This window comes from Silene latifolia, chromosome 10 (genome assembly GCF_048544455.1).
Source record: "Silene latifolia isolate original U9 population chromosome 10, ASM4854445v1, whole genome shotgun sequence".
NCBI classification, from domain to species: Eukaryota; Viridiplantae; Streptophyta; class Magnoliopsida; order Caryophyllales; family Caryophyllaceae; genus Silene; species Silene latifolia.
The window spans coordinates 105,681,785-105,700,816 of NC_133535.1; the positions used below are offsets into that span (position 1 = coordinate 105,681,785).

Sequence of the window (19,032 nt, forward strand, 5' to 3'; positions counted from 1 at the left end):
AGTCTTAGCAGGTGTTGATATGTGGAGCTTAGCTGGGTGCTCTGGAAGGGACAAGTCTATATATCACGAGTCATGACATGGATAGTATCACGTAGTGGATAGTTTGTTATCTGTTGTACCTTTCTTCTTTTTTAGAATACTTGTAATAAACTTAATTGTTCTTTTATTGACGTTTGATATTTACTATTCCTCGGGCAATCGATATGGTAATGGAAAGTTCAGGAAGTTCAGAAAGAACACGTGGCAACGTAGACTTAAGTGGTCATATTGGATCCTTAAATTAAAAGAAGAAAGTCATCCAACTCAATAAGAAATGCCCCGGCCTGTGGTTATATCATTCCCTATAAAGACGTTATCGTTGCTTCTGAGCCAGGATCAAACTCTGCTTTGCAGCCATCAGCTGTCGACTCGTTGGTAAGGCGGGAGCTTGTGCAGGCCCTCGTCAATTCCTTTGAGTTTGGGAGGTAAAACCGCGGTTGAAGCGGACTCTCGGTAAGATTGTCAACACACCAGCCTGTGGGCACCTGATATCTATGAGGGTTCACCCGAAGAAACAGAAAAGACCAAAAAGTTCCCTTATCTGATGGGGAAGGTCTTGTTAAGGCTCCTTGGTAGATGGGGGTGCTACACCTTGTGCTAGCCAAGTTGCAGTTTTGGTAGAAAAATTTCCTTCACGTGACAATCCCCATAATAGATTATTCGGAATCTAATTATGTGGTATAAGAATATTAGTAATAAGGTTGACAATGTCGAAATTGACTATTGTAGATAAAATCTTTAACCAAAATATTCAGTTCATGAATAAACTGCGCATTGATAAAACTATTTATAGGATACAGAAGAAGGAAATATTGCGTGTCGATCACACAAACGAATTTTAAAAGCTTGTGCACACAAACGAATTTTGTCTAATCGTTTGTGCACTAAAGAAGGAAGAAGACAACTTTACATTTGAAAAGTTCCCTTTGATGCTAGGTTAGCGTTAATAAGAACAAGTCTACCCGCTTGTGATAACGAATTTGCTTTCCATTTGGATAGTTGGGGGTAGGAAGATTCAAGAATACTTCCAAACGTGTTTTTAATGACCCGACTATTAATTATCGGACAACCTAGGTACTTTCCCAAATGGGTTGCCTCGTTCATCTTAAGGATACCTTTAAAAGAGTCGTGAGAAGATCGATCAAAATTTCTAGTACATTTAAAAGTCAATTTATCAAATTAACAAATTGTCCTGACATTGTGCAAAAATGATCTAGAATAGCCTTTATACTTCTACAACTCTGGTTAGCTGGAAGCTTTAGCAAAAATGATGGTATCATCCGCAAAGGTAAGAAAAGGTATTTTTCCCATACTAGGTCCAATGCTAATACCAATATCACTAGATCGTTGATCACTACTTTTTTGGAGAGTTCGTGCTAAGACTTCAGCGCACATGATGAAAATATACCGTGAAAGAGGATCTCCTTGTCATATTCCCCGCGTAGGAACAAAAACATTACTTGAGGTAACATTAACCAAAACTGAAAAAGAAACGGTTTTAATACACTCCATAATCCAAGAAATCCAAACAGAATTAAATCCAAACTGTTTTAACATTTGTTCTATAAAGTTCCATTGATCCATTCTAAACGATCATATGCTTTCTCCATATCAAGTTTAATTGCAATCCAAGCTCCTTTTCCTTGCTTGCGTTTAAAGGAGTTAAATATTTCATGTGCTAAAAGAATATTATCTTGAATAAAACGATTAGGCGTAACGGCTCCTTGAAAACGGTGAATAAACATATCATCAAGCAAAGACTAATAGGACGAAAATGGTTTGCAAATTGAGGATTATCAATTTTAGAAATTAGTGTTATAAAAGTACGGTTAACCTCTATTAATAGTTTGCCTGAATGAAAAAAATGCTAAAACTGTCGCAGTAACAGAATTTTCAACAATATCCCAATATTTTTGGAAAAAATCCACAAGGGATCCGTCCGGACCTGGACATTTATTAGTACCTTACTCAAAAACAGTTTGTTTGATTTCTTCTCTACTAATGCTACCTAAGAAAATTATTATCTTCCTCTGTCTAATAGTAGTGTGGTTTTGAAAGTACTTTGTATTATTATCACCAAATTTAGTTGTAGATAGCTATAAAGTTATTTTGTTCCCAATAAACTCGCTTATAATTAAGGTGAGCATCACGTTTTCTTAACCATTTTACTTGAGCAATTTTTAGATTAGCTGCATGAGACGATAAGAGATGTTTATGAATGTTCTCTATTTTTTTTTCGGCAACGAAAAGTTGCCTAAAAATATTTCCAAAAGTGTTTTGATTCCATCTTTTCGCCTTTTGTTTTAAGAATCTACATTTTTGAGCTAGACATATTATATAAGATCCTTGAAATTGGTATTGCCAACAATTCTTGACTAGTTTACTAAAATCCTCACGAAGAGTCACATAATTTCGAAACGAAATGGAGGGGATTTTCAAATAACATATGGTCATGAAACTAAAGTAAGGCCCTGTTCATTCTGCCTTACTTTCACTTTCACTCTATTCGATTCGATTCGATTCGATTCAAAACAAGCTTCATTCAATTCGATTCGATTCGATTAAATTCACCACTACTAAATTCAATCCATTTCAATTTTGCCCATCATAAACTTAATATTTTATTATTATTATTATTATTATTATTATTATTATTATTATTATTATTATTATTATTATTATCGTCCTCCTCCTCCTCCTCCTCCTCCTCCTCCTCCTCCTCCTCCTCATCACCATCATCATCATAATCATCATCATCATCATCATCATCATTATAATTATGAATATTATGGTTATTAAAATCAATAATATTCATATTAATATAATTAATACTATTACTAATATTATTATCATTAATTTGAATATGAATATTAATTAATAATAATATTATTAATAACATGGTTAATTTTAATATTACTTATTAATAGCTAATTATTTTTTCATATACGAACTTTAATCTTTCACATACACTTTTTCATAAACGTTTTATTTTGTACTCTTTTCACCTAAAACTGGACCAAATGAACTCTTAAATCAATATTTTCCCTAAAACTTAATTTAATTGCTCAAATGACTTAAAACTTAAAAGATGGATTCTAATTTAACAATTAATAAATTAATTTACTTGTTTATCAATTATTAATATTATTTGTTGAGTTTTAATTAATCAATCAAATTTTATTTGTTTGTTAAAGATGAAATTAAGGTCTGTCGATTTTTTATCTAATTAATTAAATTAGTATTGTTGGTGCTTCGTGGTGGCTACCTAATAAGTCAAATTAGGATGATACACAACTAGACTTTAAACAACAATCTAGCAAATCGATGCTCCATTATTTCACCTAATTAGATTGATGGTGAACCGTGGTTCATGGTGGCTACCTAGTTAATCAATCAAATTAGTAATGTTCTTCTTCTTCTTCTTCATATAGTAATAGTAATAGTAATAATAATTGGTTCGGATATGTTTATGCTCGTCGTTAAAGCTATCAACCAAAACAATATTTCTAACTCAACAAACTACTCTTTAGTGGAGTGGTAAGTAAAGGTCGGATCCCAAGGGACGGGTATTGATTTAGGATTTCAATTGTAAGTAGTTTATGTCTTGGGGTGTCACAAATTTGGGTTGAGATGAGATGTAATCTAAACTAATCAACAAGATGAATGAAAATTAAGCAAAGCAATTAAAGGGGGTTTGTAAACAATTGATTAGGGGTACTAGGGTGTCATGGGTTCATAAGGGAATCATGGAAATAGATCATACAAACATGTTCTCAAATAAAAGCAAGCAACTTATTGTTGTGATGGAATCGAGTTAGTGTATATCTTACAATTCCTATGAAGATTTAGGTTCCCAGAGCCGAGTCGTTCAATACTTTACAACACCTACAAGTCGACTTAGTCTCTTCCTATTCAACTTTATGCATGGTCTAATAAGTCTTGAGTTGACTTATATCTTACAAGCCTCATTGAAAAGATAAGAGATGGGTAAAAAATGCAAGGTTTCATAGTCTAGCATTTCATCAAACATAACATGTGCATAGGTTGAAATCACAACAAGCAAGCATTTGATTATGAAATCATATTAATTTAAGCATAGATCTAATCCCATGATTGTTTCCCCTAATTCCTCATTAAACCTAGCTAAGAGACTACTCACTCATGGTCAAGCTTAATATGCTAATAAGGATGTCAATCATATTAACAAAGCAAAACATGATGAACAAGTGATGTAATTAACAATAATTAAGCAAAGGTAAAAGGGATTATACCTACTTGAGATGATCCAAAATAATTAAGCAAAGAATAATAGAAGTAACTTGATGATTGATGGAAGGTTGTCAATCCTCCAATAAACCCCAAATAATCTTCTAATTATCCAACTAAAACTAAGAACAATTGAGAGATTAAGGAAAGATTAAGATGTGATTAATATTGAAATGTGTATTACAACTTGGATTAAGACTAAATTAAGAGAGATTAGTACTTGATTAAAATATGATTAAGATATGATTTCGGTGAACTAGTCATTTTACCTATGATCCTAGAAAATAGATGACTCGTTTCCATGAACCGGGGAGCACAAAATTTTAAAGCCAATGTTAAAATATGGAGATTTTAACACCAACCAGAAAAAACCATGCTCTGATACCAACTGTAACAACCCAGATTTTCAGGACTTTATTAAATATAAGTCCAAAATAGGAAACAGCGGAATAAATAAATATCCGAGTCACTACTATTTTCAACTAATTCCAATTACAAAGATAATGCTAAATATTACAATTGTTTCCAACAAATTACTTGACACGTTCTAATAAAATATATCTAAATCCCATCTTCAGCATCGCCTGTCTCGGGAATTGTCGGTCTTCACAAATCTGATAAATCTGACGTTTTAAAATTTGTAAAGGTTTTATAAGAAAAACAACAAACGTCAGGTGGGTAGATTAACTTCTTTAAACAATTAAAACGTAACAAACATCATCAGCGTGTATAACATAACCATATATCCATACCTTTAACACATAAATATTTCGTGAAATAAATCAGTTTTTCATTGCCGTATTATATATTTTAGTAACATTTTATCACGATATACCGGCCAATTATCGTACACGTTCCGATTATATGACCAATAACCGAAACTTGTACGATAATCATATACCGCCAATCACACCGATACCAGGGGGCTTACATTATTACCCCTGTTTACCGTGGTGACATAAGCACGTTTAAAACGAAATTCTTCCACTCATCTCCAGGGTCGAATGCCGGTACGTGGGGTTATTACCCGTACCACGGACTAAACACCACCCGGCTATTATCCCCTAAGCCTAACCAAATATAGACCTTAGGGAACCCGGATGCGATCCACCTAACACGTACGAGACTGATCAGGTCCCCACCTAAAGCATGGCCACACTCCCGCCTACTCTCGAGTCTAAGGATAGGTCCACCAAAGACCCTTCGTACGCACGGACGGTTTTATACGGTTAAGCTAATTGTTATTCTTCCATGTCATTACGTACACAATAGTAACAACATGCTTTCCCGCTCAATGAGCTTTCAAATTCAGCCCTAAAAATGCCCAAGAAAATATGAAATATTTCGAAATTCATTTTTAAAACATTATGTGTTAATGGCTCCAATTTCAAATCAAATTTCTTTCCTTGATAAAAGTTTTATCGAAACCAAATAGCACAAATTCAATCATTGGTCGTCTTATTGGGTTTGTCCCTATTTATAAGCCGTGACTTCGCTATCGAACTTGGTTAATAATACAAGTGAAATACCATATTATCAAACCAAGTTTAATCAATTCAACTAAGGGACGGTCTTAGACCCTTGGTAGTTAATTGATTGAAAAATGGCTTCCTAATTCAGTTTTTACTAACCCACTTTATATAATTGATTTTATTAACTAAATAATCCAAGTAAAGAAAATTTGACCGAAAGTGGAAAGTGACTTTTTTTAAAATTTCGATTTGGTACTAGATTATAATTAATAAGGAGATTAAAGAATTATTTCCTTATTCACTTAAGTTCACTCTATATTATTGAATTTATTAATTGAAAATATCAAGTCGAGAGGATTTGTCCGAAAGGGTTTACAAGAACACTGTCAAAATTCCAATTTAGTAATTCTATATTTGGCTAAAAATACGGTGGGCTAAAAGAACTCGGTTTTAGTTGAGAACTTGAGTTTGAATAAAAAAAATTATATTCAAGCCTTTGAAAATTTGACTCTAATTCGCAATAAAATTCCTTGATTTGAGAAATTTCGAAAGGAGCTGCTTTAGTCAAATTCCTTTAAACTGTGGTAAAAGTAATTGTTACTCAAATCCTTTTTAAATTTATGTAAAAATAATTGTTATCAAATAGTGACTCATAAAATAAGATTACTTCTAAATCGACACAACTTAATATTTGAAATTGGACTAACGATATCGTGTGTCTGGCCTAAGCGATTGCCAAGGTGCTAAAATTATTCTTACTTACTCGTAAAAATATAAACTAGGTCGAGGGTCAAGTCTCGCATCCAATAATTAAATTACATTTCTTTGTGTACAAATAAATAACAAAGCAAAATTCGAATTACATGGCCTCTAAAATTATACATAAATAAAATAAAATCACATAAAATAAATAATATCACTAAAACAAGATATTTAAGACGGAAATACTTAAATATTTCTCTGAGTCGTCTTTTAATAAAAATTCCTCAAGACACCAGAAACATTTTTGGAGTATGTCCTAGGGCTTAAACCGTCACCACGTCCAAAGTGAATATAGTCTATCTTAAAAAAATTGGTAACTCAACTCATAAGATGATCACTTTTTTTAAAATATAAACGTCTTGGATAAATAAATAAATAAATAAATAAATAAATAAATAAACTAGGTGACCGAAATTTAACAAATATAATATGAAACAAAAGTTCTAATAAATTATAACATAATATTTCACCAAAAAGTCCCCATGTGAAACCAAGTGTCTCGTCCTCAACCTTTATCATACTATACAAGTACTACTATCAACCATAAACTTATTCATAAAATAAAAGTATAATTTATATAATTTAAAATAGGTCAAAATTTGTGAAATCAACTCCTCCTTGACTAAAGACCACTCGGTCTTCACCATTTACAACCCCAAATAAAAATCTTCATTTCTAACCCATAATACTTATGACAAATTTTATGAATAAAAATTAACCACATATAATTAACATAAAATCAAATAAGCCACATGCAATAATTAATTTTAACATGCAAATATATATAAAGAAGAAGGTTAATTTTACCCACCCATTTAAAGGGGTTAGATAATCTTGATCAAAGCTCCGGTCTTAAAACGGTTCCATCGAGTCCATAGAAGCGGTTCCGAATCCTCCGTCTTATTTTCGTTTTGGCCGGAACAACACACAACAAAAACTAAAATCATCAAGTTGTTAACAATTACACCACTATTATAATATCTTGAATAATTTCATTTTGAAACCATAAATTGAAGTTTAAACTATTTTTGACATCAAATATACTAAATTTTTTTGACATGCATGCGAGTTTAATAAAGATTCTAAAATTTTAATAAACTGATTTTATTAATTTATAACATGCATGAAAGTTTAACACAATAAAAATTAAATCTAAGGAAACTGAATTTTAAAACAAAAATAGCACTCATACCTTAAATTTATATGGTAGATGATAAAAATAGGATCAAGATTAAAGTAAGAAGGCAACATAATTTTGGTGATTTGGTTCATCTCGTTGAGTCATAATTATTACCATTATTTTTGTTAGTTCTTGTGTCTACTAGAAAAAGAGAGTGAAGATGGAGAGTTTATTTCATTTGGAGATGTGATGTAAATTGAAGATGGAAAGGTGCATAAATGAGGGATTAAAGAAAAGAGTGGAGTTTAGAGGAATAAATATGGGTGTTTATGAAAATGAGGACTTATAAATTAGGTGACTCATAAGTGAGTAGTGAATAATATAAGGAGTGTCGACGTATAATGAAGGCCCAATTTAGGTTTAGTTCGAGTTCGCTATTTGTCTTATAATAGTCTCGGTTTTATGTTATAAGATTAGTTTTCTTGAAATTTTATAAATACGTCACGATAATTATATTTTTGAAAATGAAGTTGAAAATAAAGTTCAAAAGTTGGAATAACTTTTATAATAGTAATGGTGTAATTGAACAATCGAGACTCGACCAAATAATAACTAGGTCTGGTCACAAGTTGATAATAATCGCATATTAATAAGACGTTTCATTAGTAACGTAGAATATATTTTACTATTCAAGAGAAAGACGAAGAGTCACAATGTTAAACGAGTCTTAAGCCATAGAAAATTTAAATAGTTGATTAAGATAAATCAGGAGATAATAATAATTTGTAATAGTAACATAAAATGAATTGGGTTAGTAAAAGACGTATTAATAACTTATTTAGGAAGTTACATATTATCTATTATTAAAAATAAAAGAAATTTTTTTATCGAGAATGTTAAAAGTAGAAAATTAAAAATGTGAAATTTTGTCATCTTGCGAAAGGGAGTCTGGTAGTTTTAAAATCGCAACGAAATATAACGTAAAATAAGAAGGATTTTTTAAAAGATTGGCAAAAATACAGGGTGTTACACCAGAGCCTGTAGTCCCAGTAAAAACCCGCGCGACATCGTCAAAAGTAGGGCCAGCAGCTACAATACCAGAAGGTCCGAGGAGCTTAGCCTGCAAATCAGCAGACTGCAAACGGGACGCAATAAAAGCATAAAGTAAAACATCTCCCGCCGCATAGACACCAAGACCACCAAGATGAAAAGGGAATGTAGCAAGGCGCCACTGCCAATCCCCAAAACCCGGGCCAGACGCGGTGACAATAAGTTCCAAGCTGGAACGAAGAGCAGCATCAAAAGGAAGATAGACCGACCCAAAAACACCTGGGGAGCAAGTACGAAGGGAGAAATAGAGCTTAGAAATACCAGTACAAGCGCGAAGTAGAAGCAACTCACATTGCGGGTCCTCAATCCTCGCAACCAAGTCCATTAGCTCAATGGTCTTAGTTACTCTCCTCGCCACAATCTCACTGCCAAAACCAGGACAAGTACTGACAGGTCCACCCAAAACTGTAACACCACGCAAGGGCCGAGCAATAGAAGGGGGGAAAACCCCGGGAAGCCGACTCTGAGGATCCTCAACAGGCCAAAAGACCTCCGTCTTGGAGACATTAAGATGCAGTCCAAAACTAGGGCCATCCGCCATAATCAAATCCAAGACCTTCCCCACCTCCAAAGTATCCCCCACAATGGTGTCATCATCCAAGTACCACGCGTGCATAGTGAGGTCAAAAGTGTCCCAGATTTTGCATACTAAGAGATGCAAAACCAAAGCGAAAAGCAACGGGCCCAAAGGGTCACCCTGCTTGACACCCTGACAAGACCACAAGCAACGCTCCCCATAAAAAAGACGGGCAGGGTTGGAATAAAAAAACTCCACCCAACCGGAAAGAACCGGGCAGCGACGGCGAACTTCCAGAAGCATGGTCGCGCGATCAACAAGGTTGAAAGCATTCTGAAAATCAACCAGCAACATAGAAAGTCCCACCTCAGCACCCCGAGCCTCAATGAGCCGATTCAAGGCATGCAAGATAGCCTCTCCTCCACCGGACACACCCACCCCAAACTGAAGGCCAGCAAAGTAAGAAGACAAGGAAGGACCAACCAGAAAAGCACCAACCTTAGAGACAAGCCGTCTCCAAATAGTGCCAACAGCAATCGGACGAACACCACCACCCGGTTTAACAAGCGGCGTGAGAGGGGCGCTGGCAATGTACTCACCCAGAGCAAGAGGACATCCGCCCTCAAGAAAAAGATTAACCACTCTAGTAATAGAAGTGATCAAATCAACAGAGATAGCCACAGCTGCGCCACTCAAACAGTCCATCAGGTGCTGGGCGCGAAAACCATCCTTCCCGCAAGAAGTACCGCGTGGGAAGCTCCGAATCATATCCAAAACCACTGACGAAGAGGCAACCAGAGGATGATGATCCCCAAACAAAGGAGGCAATGTAGGAGGCGGGGCGACAGGATGCTTCTCACGCAAGGCCACAAGAGTGGCATCGGAGTAGGGGGCGACCCTAGAGGAAGAAAGCACCCGAACAGCAGCAGTATAGTGACCATCACAAATCTTCCTCCGACATTGACGGAGGTTAAGCTCACTCAAATCCAGATCCTCCTCTACATTAAATAAAGAAGGACCCTCATCCAAACACTCCTGCAACAGCTGCAACCCCCCCCCCCCCCCAGGTACCCCCAAGCAAGGATAGCCCTGGCAATACTCTCCTCCTGACGCTGGCGCCGAATAGCAGTCCTACACTCAAGATTACTCCGAGGAGCGAAAGTCTTAAGCAAACAAAGTGGTAAAACAAGCAAATGAATCCAGCGAGAGAGATCACTAGGAGAATCGGCCACATCATCCAGGGCTCCTTTCAAAGCCCGAGCAAACCCAAGACGACACTTAGGAGGAATGGATTTCACGGTGCGAAGGCCCAAAGACAATAAACGATCAAGCGAAGATATAGACCACTGAACAAGCCCAACACTATCATTAAAAGAAACCGAAGTATAAGGAGCCAAAGGTCTTGGAATACCATAAATATGAAAGCTTTAGAGGCCATCAACACACTCCAGATGTACCACAATATCACCCCGACTATGCCGACATCTAGCGCGAGTGGTACGGGTTTTAAAGCACACCCTACACAACTAGAGCCCCATCCGTCTCAAAGTACTCTCGACATTGGAATAAACAGTCAAATTATCAGTAAGAGTCTGACGTGTAAGATCCAACGCCCCATCATGACAATGTCGGTCCTGAAAATGTTTCTTCCAAGCAGCCTTAGTTAGGCCCTCACCAAAACCATCCCGACATGCGTGAAGACTCAAAAAAGGACAATGGAACCGCACAAGCGCGGGCATGAAGGAAGAAGCAAAACCCCACACCCAACCTGCAAATAAAAAAAATACCGATATAGCCACCAAGCAACCACCCGAACGAAAACCACCACACAGACAACCGCACTAGCAGCTAGAGGCTCTAAGAAGACAAGGCAGCCGGTAAAAAAGGCTAAACAGCGGCCTAGAAGACAGCCCCACTGACCACCAACACACCACCCACTCCGGTGGTGGTCGCCAAACAATGTACAGCACGCAATCCCCACGACTACAAAAATCTGCAACACCCACCACAACCACAGCCTACACGACAAAGGGCAGGAGCAAACGGTGATAGCCAGACACTAGCAGCAGGAGACACTAGACCACGGTTGCCAAACAACCAGCAGCAAAAGGACGATGAAGAAAAGAAAACGTCAACAAAAGAAAACCCTAATGCGAAAACAAAGAGAAACTCACCGCTGGAATAACACAAGGGCAGCGCCGTCAGCCACCACAACAATGACCGGCGACTGGAGGTCTAATGGCAAAAGGGTGGTGGCGCTGAAGAAAACCAACCGCAGGTAGGCGGCTAGAATCCCAGAACTGACAAGCCGCACTCGCACTCACCCAACTCCCTCAAAAGCGACAACCGCAGAAAACCACCAACACGAACCACCCCTGACCGGCGACGTGAGGTCTAAAGGTTGTCTGAAGTGATGGTTGGCAGTCTTCAACGGCAGGGACGACGGAAAAGCAAGTGTGAAAACTGCCCTAATTTCGCGATTCCAACACCGCACAAACACTTATCAACACAACACCGGTGACCCCACTACCGACAACGTGAAGGGGCTGGCGTGACGGTGATGGCAGTAGGCGCCTGACGGTGGTGGCAGGAACGACGACTAGGGCAGCAGATCGCTCAAAATCGCCCCTCCCCTCTCCTCTCTCTATTATTATTATTATTATTATTATTATTATTATTATTATTATTATTATTATTATTATTATTATTATTATTATTATTATTATTATTATTATTATTATTATTTCAGTTCAACTCAGCTCCAATTAGCTTAGTTCGATTCAAATTCACTCCATTCGATTCGATTTAGTTCAAATTCGGCTCCATTCGATTCGATTCAAATACTCACTCCCCATTCAATTCAATTCTCCATTCAATTCAGCTTTAAAAAACCAAAAAGAACAGGGCCTAATCAATACTATATATTAATTCCAGAAACCAAGGGACTTCAATGTAATTAGAGAAATCTATACAAATTAATTATACTATATAGTTTTAAATCGATAGCACTGTGTGATGGACCTGATAAAGGGATCTCAATGTAAATATTATATAGTTTTGGTTAAAAGTATAATATAAAGATGCCTTGGTGAAGAATATTTATGGAAATTACATTAAATTAAAGTAATTAAATTTAGAAAACACAATAATATAGTGAGGGAGTAGTGACAGTTATAGTAATGATAGTTAGTGGAGAAAGTAACTACGAATGTAGTGAAAGTAACAGTGGTAACAATGAGAAAAAGTATGAACAATTAAATAACTAATCGACTCAAGGAAATATTTTATTTATTTAAATATAGGCCGGATAAAATTAACGGGAATAATGAATTTAACAGAAAAAATAGAGGAATTAGTAATAGTAACCACGGGAGTAGTGAACGTAATGATATTAAGAAAGAATGTCGTGAAAGTAATAATATTAATAGCGGGGTAGTGAACGTGTCTCATAATTTGAAAATAAATTTTACATTTCATCATAATTACAAGATATGCCGTAGAAAAATATATTACAAATAGTAAACGTGTGAGTTAGACAACTCCAACATAGTTTATTTCATTGAAAATAAAATTTAATGGTAAATAGAGGTAGCCCCGGCGAAGCCGGGCACCAAACCTAGTTGACAATAATTTTAATTTCACCAAGATAATTTTTTTTATATACTTTGGAAAGGATTATACTCCCTAGTCCCTCCTATTCTACATAACTGTTTCAGTTTCTATTTCCGTCTATTCACAATAATGTCTCATTGTCCGTTTTTGGTAAACTTTTATACTTATTTTAATCACTTTAACCCACAACAATACCACACCTTACCCCACAACAATACTTATTTTAATCATTTCACCCACAATAATAACCCATAATACCTTCTCTCTCTCTAATTAACACATCTCACCACAATACTTTACTTTATTTAACTCACATTCTTAATTTTTGTGCCGTTTTAATAATGAAACAATTATCAGGAATAGGAGAGAGTATATCCTGTATGAAAAAGACTTGAGAGGATGTGAGTTGGTTATGGCAATTGAGGTATGATAGCCTCTAGCGTTAGGTCGGTCCTAGATGAACTGTGAACATATGCCTTTTTGTTTCTTATGTAAACATGATGTTAACTCCACTTGGGAGTAATGTAGCAACGTGACTGATCTTTCTTTAAAGGTCGTTGTCTAGTCTACATATAATAATTAAGCAGCATTTCATATTGTGGTATCATTTGTGTAGTGCATACTAGTTTTTTATTACATGTATTTACATAATACGCAATGAATTGAATATAGAACAGTCAAATAGAGTAGGTCATCAACAACAAGGCTAAGTTTCCCCTACAATCACTTTCAGTTCAACCTCCTAATCAAGTAGGCTAGCGTGTCTAGTTTGTGATTATACTTACCTTTACACCTAGGTCTCTTAAAACTGATCGATCAAATGATATAACTATAATTGCCTGAATAACATCCAACTAAAATAATTCTCGTATGAAATGACTAGATCACACCGATTGACGAAATGGAACCTGTTATTTTACATGATACTCCTATGATTTTCCATATTTTACGACGTACCCTTTCTTTTCAGCTAAAAATTTTTGACTGTCTATAATTCTTGACAACAAATTATGGAAATGCATTTTTTTTTTTCAAGCTAAAGATCCTGCAAAAACGTTCAATTTGAACACTACTTTATGAATTTGTAAGCATGACAATCAAAGTTTATTTGGTTAAAAACGTTTAACCGACCATGACCCTTGCATCAAATTGATAAAATAGCAATATGTCTTTTTTAAATCGAAGATCTCGTAAACACGATCGAGTTGAAAAAAGATTCATCACATTCCGAACTCGTAACCATCATTTATAGGCCTTCAAAGTTTTTTAGTGGGGAAGGAGGGATACCTCTTGAGAAAACTTAAAAGAACATGAGGTATGGTATAGAATATCCAAAAAGAACTCAACCAAAAATGACACTATGCAGATCGACTTCTAAAAGATCAAAAGCATGCTTTAATGTAAAATGAGAAGCTCAAATATGGATGTTATGTCACAATCAATAAAAAAAAAAGTTACGAAATATAAATAAAAGATTACAGAAAATTTGTCTGAATTTTTTGGATAATAAGGGTTATTTAGCAAACTAATTAGAGATTTAGGGTCTATTTCAAACTATTTTGGGTTAATGGGTCCGCGTCATCACTTTCATTTTTTTTTCCAGTTTTTGGGTAAAGCCGCTAAGGTCTCTAGCGGCTTGTATCTGTACCACTTTTCAGTTGGTGTATCTGTACCACTTTTCTAGCGGCTTATCCTTTTACTAAGCTTAAATTATCATTTCTTATCATTAAAGCAACTAGCATTGTATGGAAATGTGAAAGCATGATGCAAGCCGCTAAGAATTTGGGCGGCTTTATGATGGGATTTTTTTTTTTTTTTTTATTTAACAATAGCAGTTGAAAAGTAGTATAGATATTAGCTGCTAAGGATCTTAGCGGTTTCACCTAAAAACTGAAAAAGATGAACAAATTGATGACATGGTCCCATTCGCCCCAAATAGTTTAAAATGAACCCTAAAAGTCTAATTAATTTGCTTAATAACCCCCCATTATCCAAAAAATTCAGACTTGTATCTCAATAACTTATTGAAAACAGCTAGTCTTACTATAGACGGATATATCCGTCTATAGCAAAAGACGGGTCAAATAGCTTGAAAGTGGTGATATTTTTTGCCCCCAGCACTCCACTTGTTGTTTGTCCTATTAGGAATATGGTATTGTATTTGACCCGTCTTTAGTTATAGACGGATATGTGCCGTCTCTAATGAGATTTTGTGTATTGAAAAATCATCTCTCCAAGCTTTAGTGTATATGGAGAGGTAAAGTGAAAGGTGTACAATAATAAACCAAAAAGTCAGATCAAAGACAAGGTGGAATATTGATCTTTCATTCTTTCTGCAAGTGAACTCAATAAAATGAACTAATTTATACACAAGAAAATTGATTTGTACAATACAGATATGATCCTCTGCCTGACATCAACTGCTAATTCCAATACAAAGCAGATAATCATATACTCTCACACAATAAAACTGTACAAACATGATAAATATATACACATTATACTGAGACTACACTTACGGTATCTATAATGATCCGATACCTAAGCTACTTAGTGAACCAATTCCTATTGCCATACTGATCCTGATAGAAAGAAACAGGACATAGATTATAATCAGACCCACTCCCAAAAGCTTATTCGGGCGCATATCACTTCGGGGTAATACAACAAGCGCCCAAACGACACCAGCTGTGAGAAATGCCACTGTGACAAACAAACCTGCATCTCGGGGAATTACATATGGTTCCGAACCCATGGACCATGTTCCGAGCACCAATGAAACTCCCAAACCGATTAATGTGTTGAACATAGGACCAGCATAGCATCCGGACATTGCAATTTGTACACCATTTCCTTCGTTCATTGCAAATGCTGTATTCGACATTAAATCATTCATTGAATTCCCCCAGGCCAATACAGTTAAGGCAAGCATAGATGGGTTGATGCCTAATATTGTCCCTAATGAGACGAGCAGAGAAACAAGCTCATCAGCCAAAATGTAGAACCAAATCATACTCATCATAAACCCACCAAATATCCATGGGAACAAGTATTTACGAGGTGGGTGTTCGGTTTTAGTGTACAATGAAGCAAGAATACTGAGAACAAATCCAGTCCCGAACCCTATGAAGTACGCAATTTTCCCACTTAAAGGGTCAATATTTTCCCTAGTGTTCCATAAGAACGCTAAAAGCACGGGGGCTAAAAATGTACTGGCTATGGCATACATCTTAGACCAACGACACTCATCAATAGTCGGGATTGTTAACCTTCTAGGAATATTCAATGGTATCTCAAGCAACCAACAGAGGTTTGAAAAGGAAATGGCAGACTGTTGTTCTTCATTAGACCAACCCCACACAGTTGTATGGCAATCCTCTGGGGTGGCCTTAATATAATCGGAATAGAATGCGAAATTACTATCCCAAATCCAATGGCCCTTCTTATGGAAATGATCATGTGGGTCACCATGACTATCAGGACTAAGTAATGAAGCATTGATAGACTCACTTTCAACCACAGGAAGCAATGGTGCAACACTAGCCGATTTGAAACCGGTGCCCTTTTCCCTTTGGATTTCATTGACAGTAATATACACAGCATAAACCACATATATAGAGAGGAAAGCGATAGCACCCCAAATTGTCACCTTGCCAATTATCATCATTATTGTAAGACCTAATATGGTGATTAGAAGGAAAGCAAGGTCCCTAATGAAGCATTTCTTATCAATTTGAACCCTTTTATCAGCTACACTTAAGGAAACAACTCCCACAACAATACAGGTTATAAACACAGCCCCACCCAAAACACCATTCAATCCAACATCACCAGAACCTGTCCCCATGAAAGCGGCAATGCTAGCGAAAACGTCGGATGCCCCATTTCCTAAAGGGAGTAAAGTCACCCCAGCAATAGTAGGGGACATTTTGAGAAGGGTTGATAAATTCTCCAATGAACAACAGAAGTAATCAGATGCTGTATTACCCAACAAATAGAACAGCACAGCAAGCCATGAGCCAAGAACTAAGTATCCCAAAAAGGTGTAATTTTGACAATCACAGTAGAAAAATTTGATGTAATTGAAAAACCCACCTGAAGTACAATCTGGGTTTGCAATTAAGAAATCACAACTACTTTTATAACCTTTGTGATCAAAGAATTCATCACATATTTGTAAATCCTTCAATTTAATATCTTTTGTGTTATTAACATTTAATGAAGGATCAACAAATTCTTGCATAACCCAACCATATTTCAACCCTTTTTCATGAATCATACTCCATTTACTACTTACTGAAGAATAATACAATAGTGTCACTAACACTATGGCAGAAATTACACTGAACAATACCCTTAATTTAGGGTTTCTCATCACAAAATATGAGAAAAATACCAAATTTACACAAAAATTGGAGGTACCCACCAAAGATTAGACCTTTAAGAAGGTATTATAATGAACAAAAAGGTCTTGTGTGAGACGGTTTTAGCGACTTATTTACCAAAATAGGCACACGAAATAAACTATAACTACTATCACAAATTCACAATGGTAGTTATGTAAGATAAGTTGCAGTTATACAATAATGTTTATGTAAAACCGTTTGTACACGAATATTTTTGTGTATAATGATAGTGATAAAAAGTTATAAACTTTAGAAAATTGAATGAAGTATGAGAATAAGAGACATACACATACAATAAGAAAGCTGAGCTTCTAGGTTGATTCAGAGATTTTTTTGAAGCTTCAATTGTAATCAAAGATTTAAGTATATTATATATATATAGAGAGGAATATTAGAAATTAATCTCAACACGCTTAAGTAATTGATGCAGTCTGAGATTAAAAAAAAAAAAGGAAATGAAATGAAGGGAAGGGAAGAGGTGAGTATTTTTTTATTCCCTGAAAAGTTGGATGATTGAATCAATTGAATGTACAAGTGTGAATTATATAGGAGATTTATTACACACAATTTAATAAATATTATACTCCCTCCAAATTAAAGAGTTTACCCCATTTCATTAAAATATAAAACTCACATAGAGAAATGGGACAAATACTTTAATTTGAAGAGAGTACTACACAAATACTATCTTACAACCAGTTGTATATTAGCATTGTACAACCACCTTAAAGTTGTTGAGTTCTTTACACAAAGTTATCGAGCTATTTTATAAGTTATTGAGCTAATTTAAAAAGTTATTAAGTTTAATAATTATTCCTCTTAAGCTCAATAACTTTGTATTGTAAGTCGACAATTTTGTTAGTAAAGTTCGACAACTTTATAACAAAACTCGACAACATTAAAAAGGTTGTACATAAACTACATACAACCAGTTGTATAATCTACTAATTGGGAGTACTATACACTCCATATAAGAATTCTTGTTTAATATCAAAGTATCTGTCTTAATCCTTAAAAAATATAAATAAATAACAAATTACATGACAAATTTCCTAACAAATTTCAAAAGTTTTGTCCTTATTAATACCATACCATACAATAATATTTAAACTGTTTCACAAATAAAGCGAATACTCCATCTTAAATAAGACCCAAATAATCGTCGTCAAAAAAAAACAAAAAAAAACCCAATACTACTATTGTGCATGAATCATAGTAGTGCGATTATAATATTTGCAAGAAATGGAGTCTTCTTAAGATGTGTACCAATGATAAGTGTACATGCGTGATCCTGAACCACGTATCTTGAATCGCGGACACGGATATGTCGCTATTTGGAATTTTAATGGTCACCGATTTTTGATTTTCTTTTTTAGGACCAACCATTCGGTTGTCGATTGTCATTGTTTTTGGGAGTTTATAAATTTTGGCACTATTTCGGTATGTTATTTATATTAGATTAATCTTTGAGTAGAAATACGTGTATAAATATAGTGATGGTTTGAGATTTAGTGAAGTCGGCTAGTCTAATCACATTGCGAAATCCAGATATTTTTTCATGCGTCTTTATTTGGGAATTAAGTTTAAACTGCGATAGAATAATTCGTATGATCATATTGTGGCGAAAGGGTTAATTGGGTCGGGTTAATTTCGCTTTTTAGGGTTCTTTGTAGAGTTTGGGCCAGGTCTGTTGAAGTGGATCATTTCAGGTTCAGTCATTTGCGCGTT

At 35.4% G+C, this 19,032-nt stretch overlaps 1 protein-coding gene and 1 long non-coding RNA gene across 2 annotated transcripts; both read right to left on the bottom strand.

The window, feature by feature from the left end:
- Window positions 1-4,755: 4,755 nt before the first annotated feature.
- Window positions 4,756-8,086, bottom strand: LOC141605790 (uncharacterized). Its single transcript, XR_012526480.1, has 3 exons — window positions 7,732-8,086; window positions 7,351-7,438; window positions 4,756-4,928 (listed from the first exon to the last, which is right to left on the bottom strand). It is a non-coding gene; the product is annotated as an uncharacterized LOC141605790 (long non-coding RNA).
- A 7,157-nt stretch (window positions 8,087-15,243) lies between these two features.
- On the bottom strand, window positions 15,244-17,822 carry LOC141605791 (cation/calcium exchanger 4-like). Its single transcript, XM_074424686.1, has one exon. The coding sequence runs from the start codon at window positions 17,271-17,273 to the stop codon at window positions 15,423-15,425; it is 1,851 nt and encodes a 616-aa protein (XP_074280787.1). The 5' UTR covers window positions 17,274-17,822; the 3' UTR covers window positions 15,244-15,422.
- Between the last annotated feature and the right edge of the window lie 1,210 nt (window positions 17,823-19,032).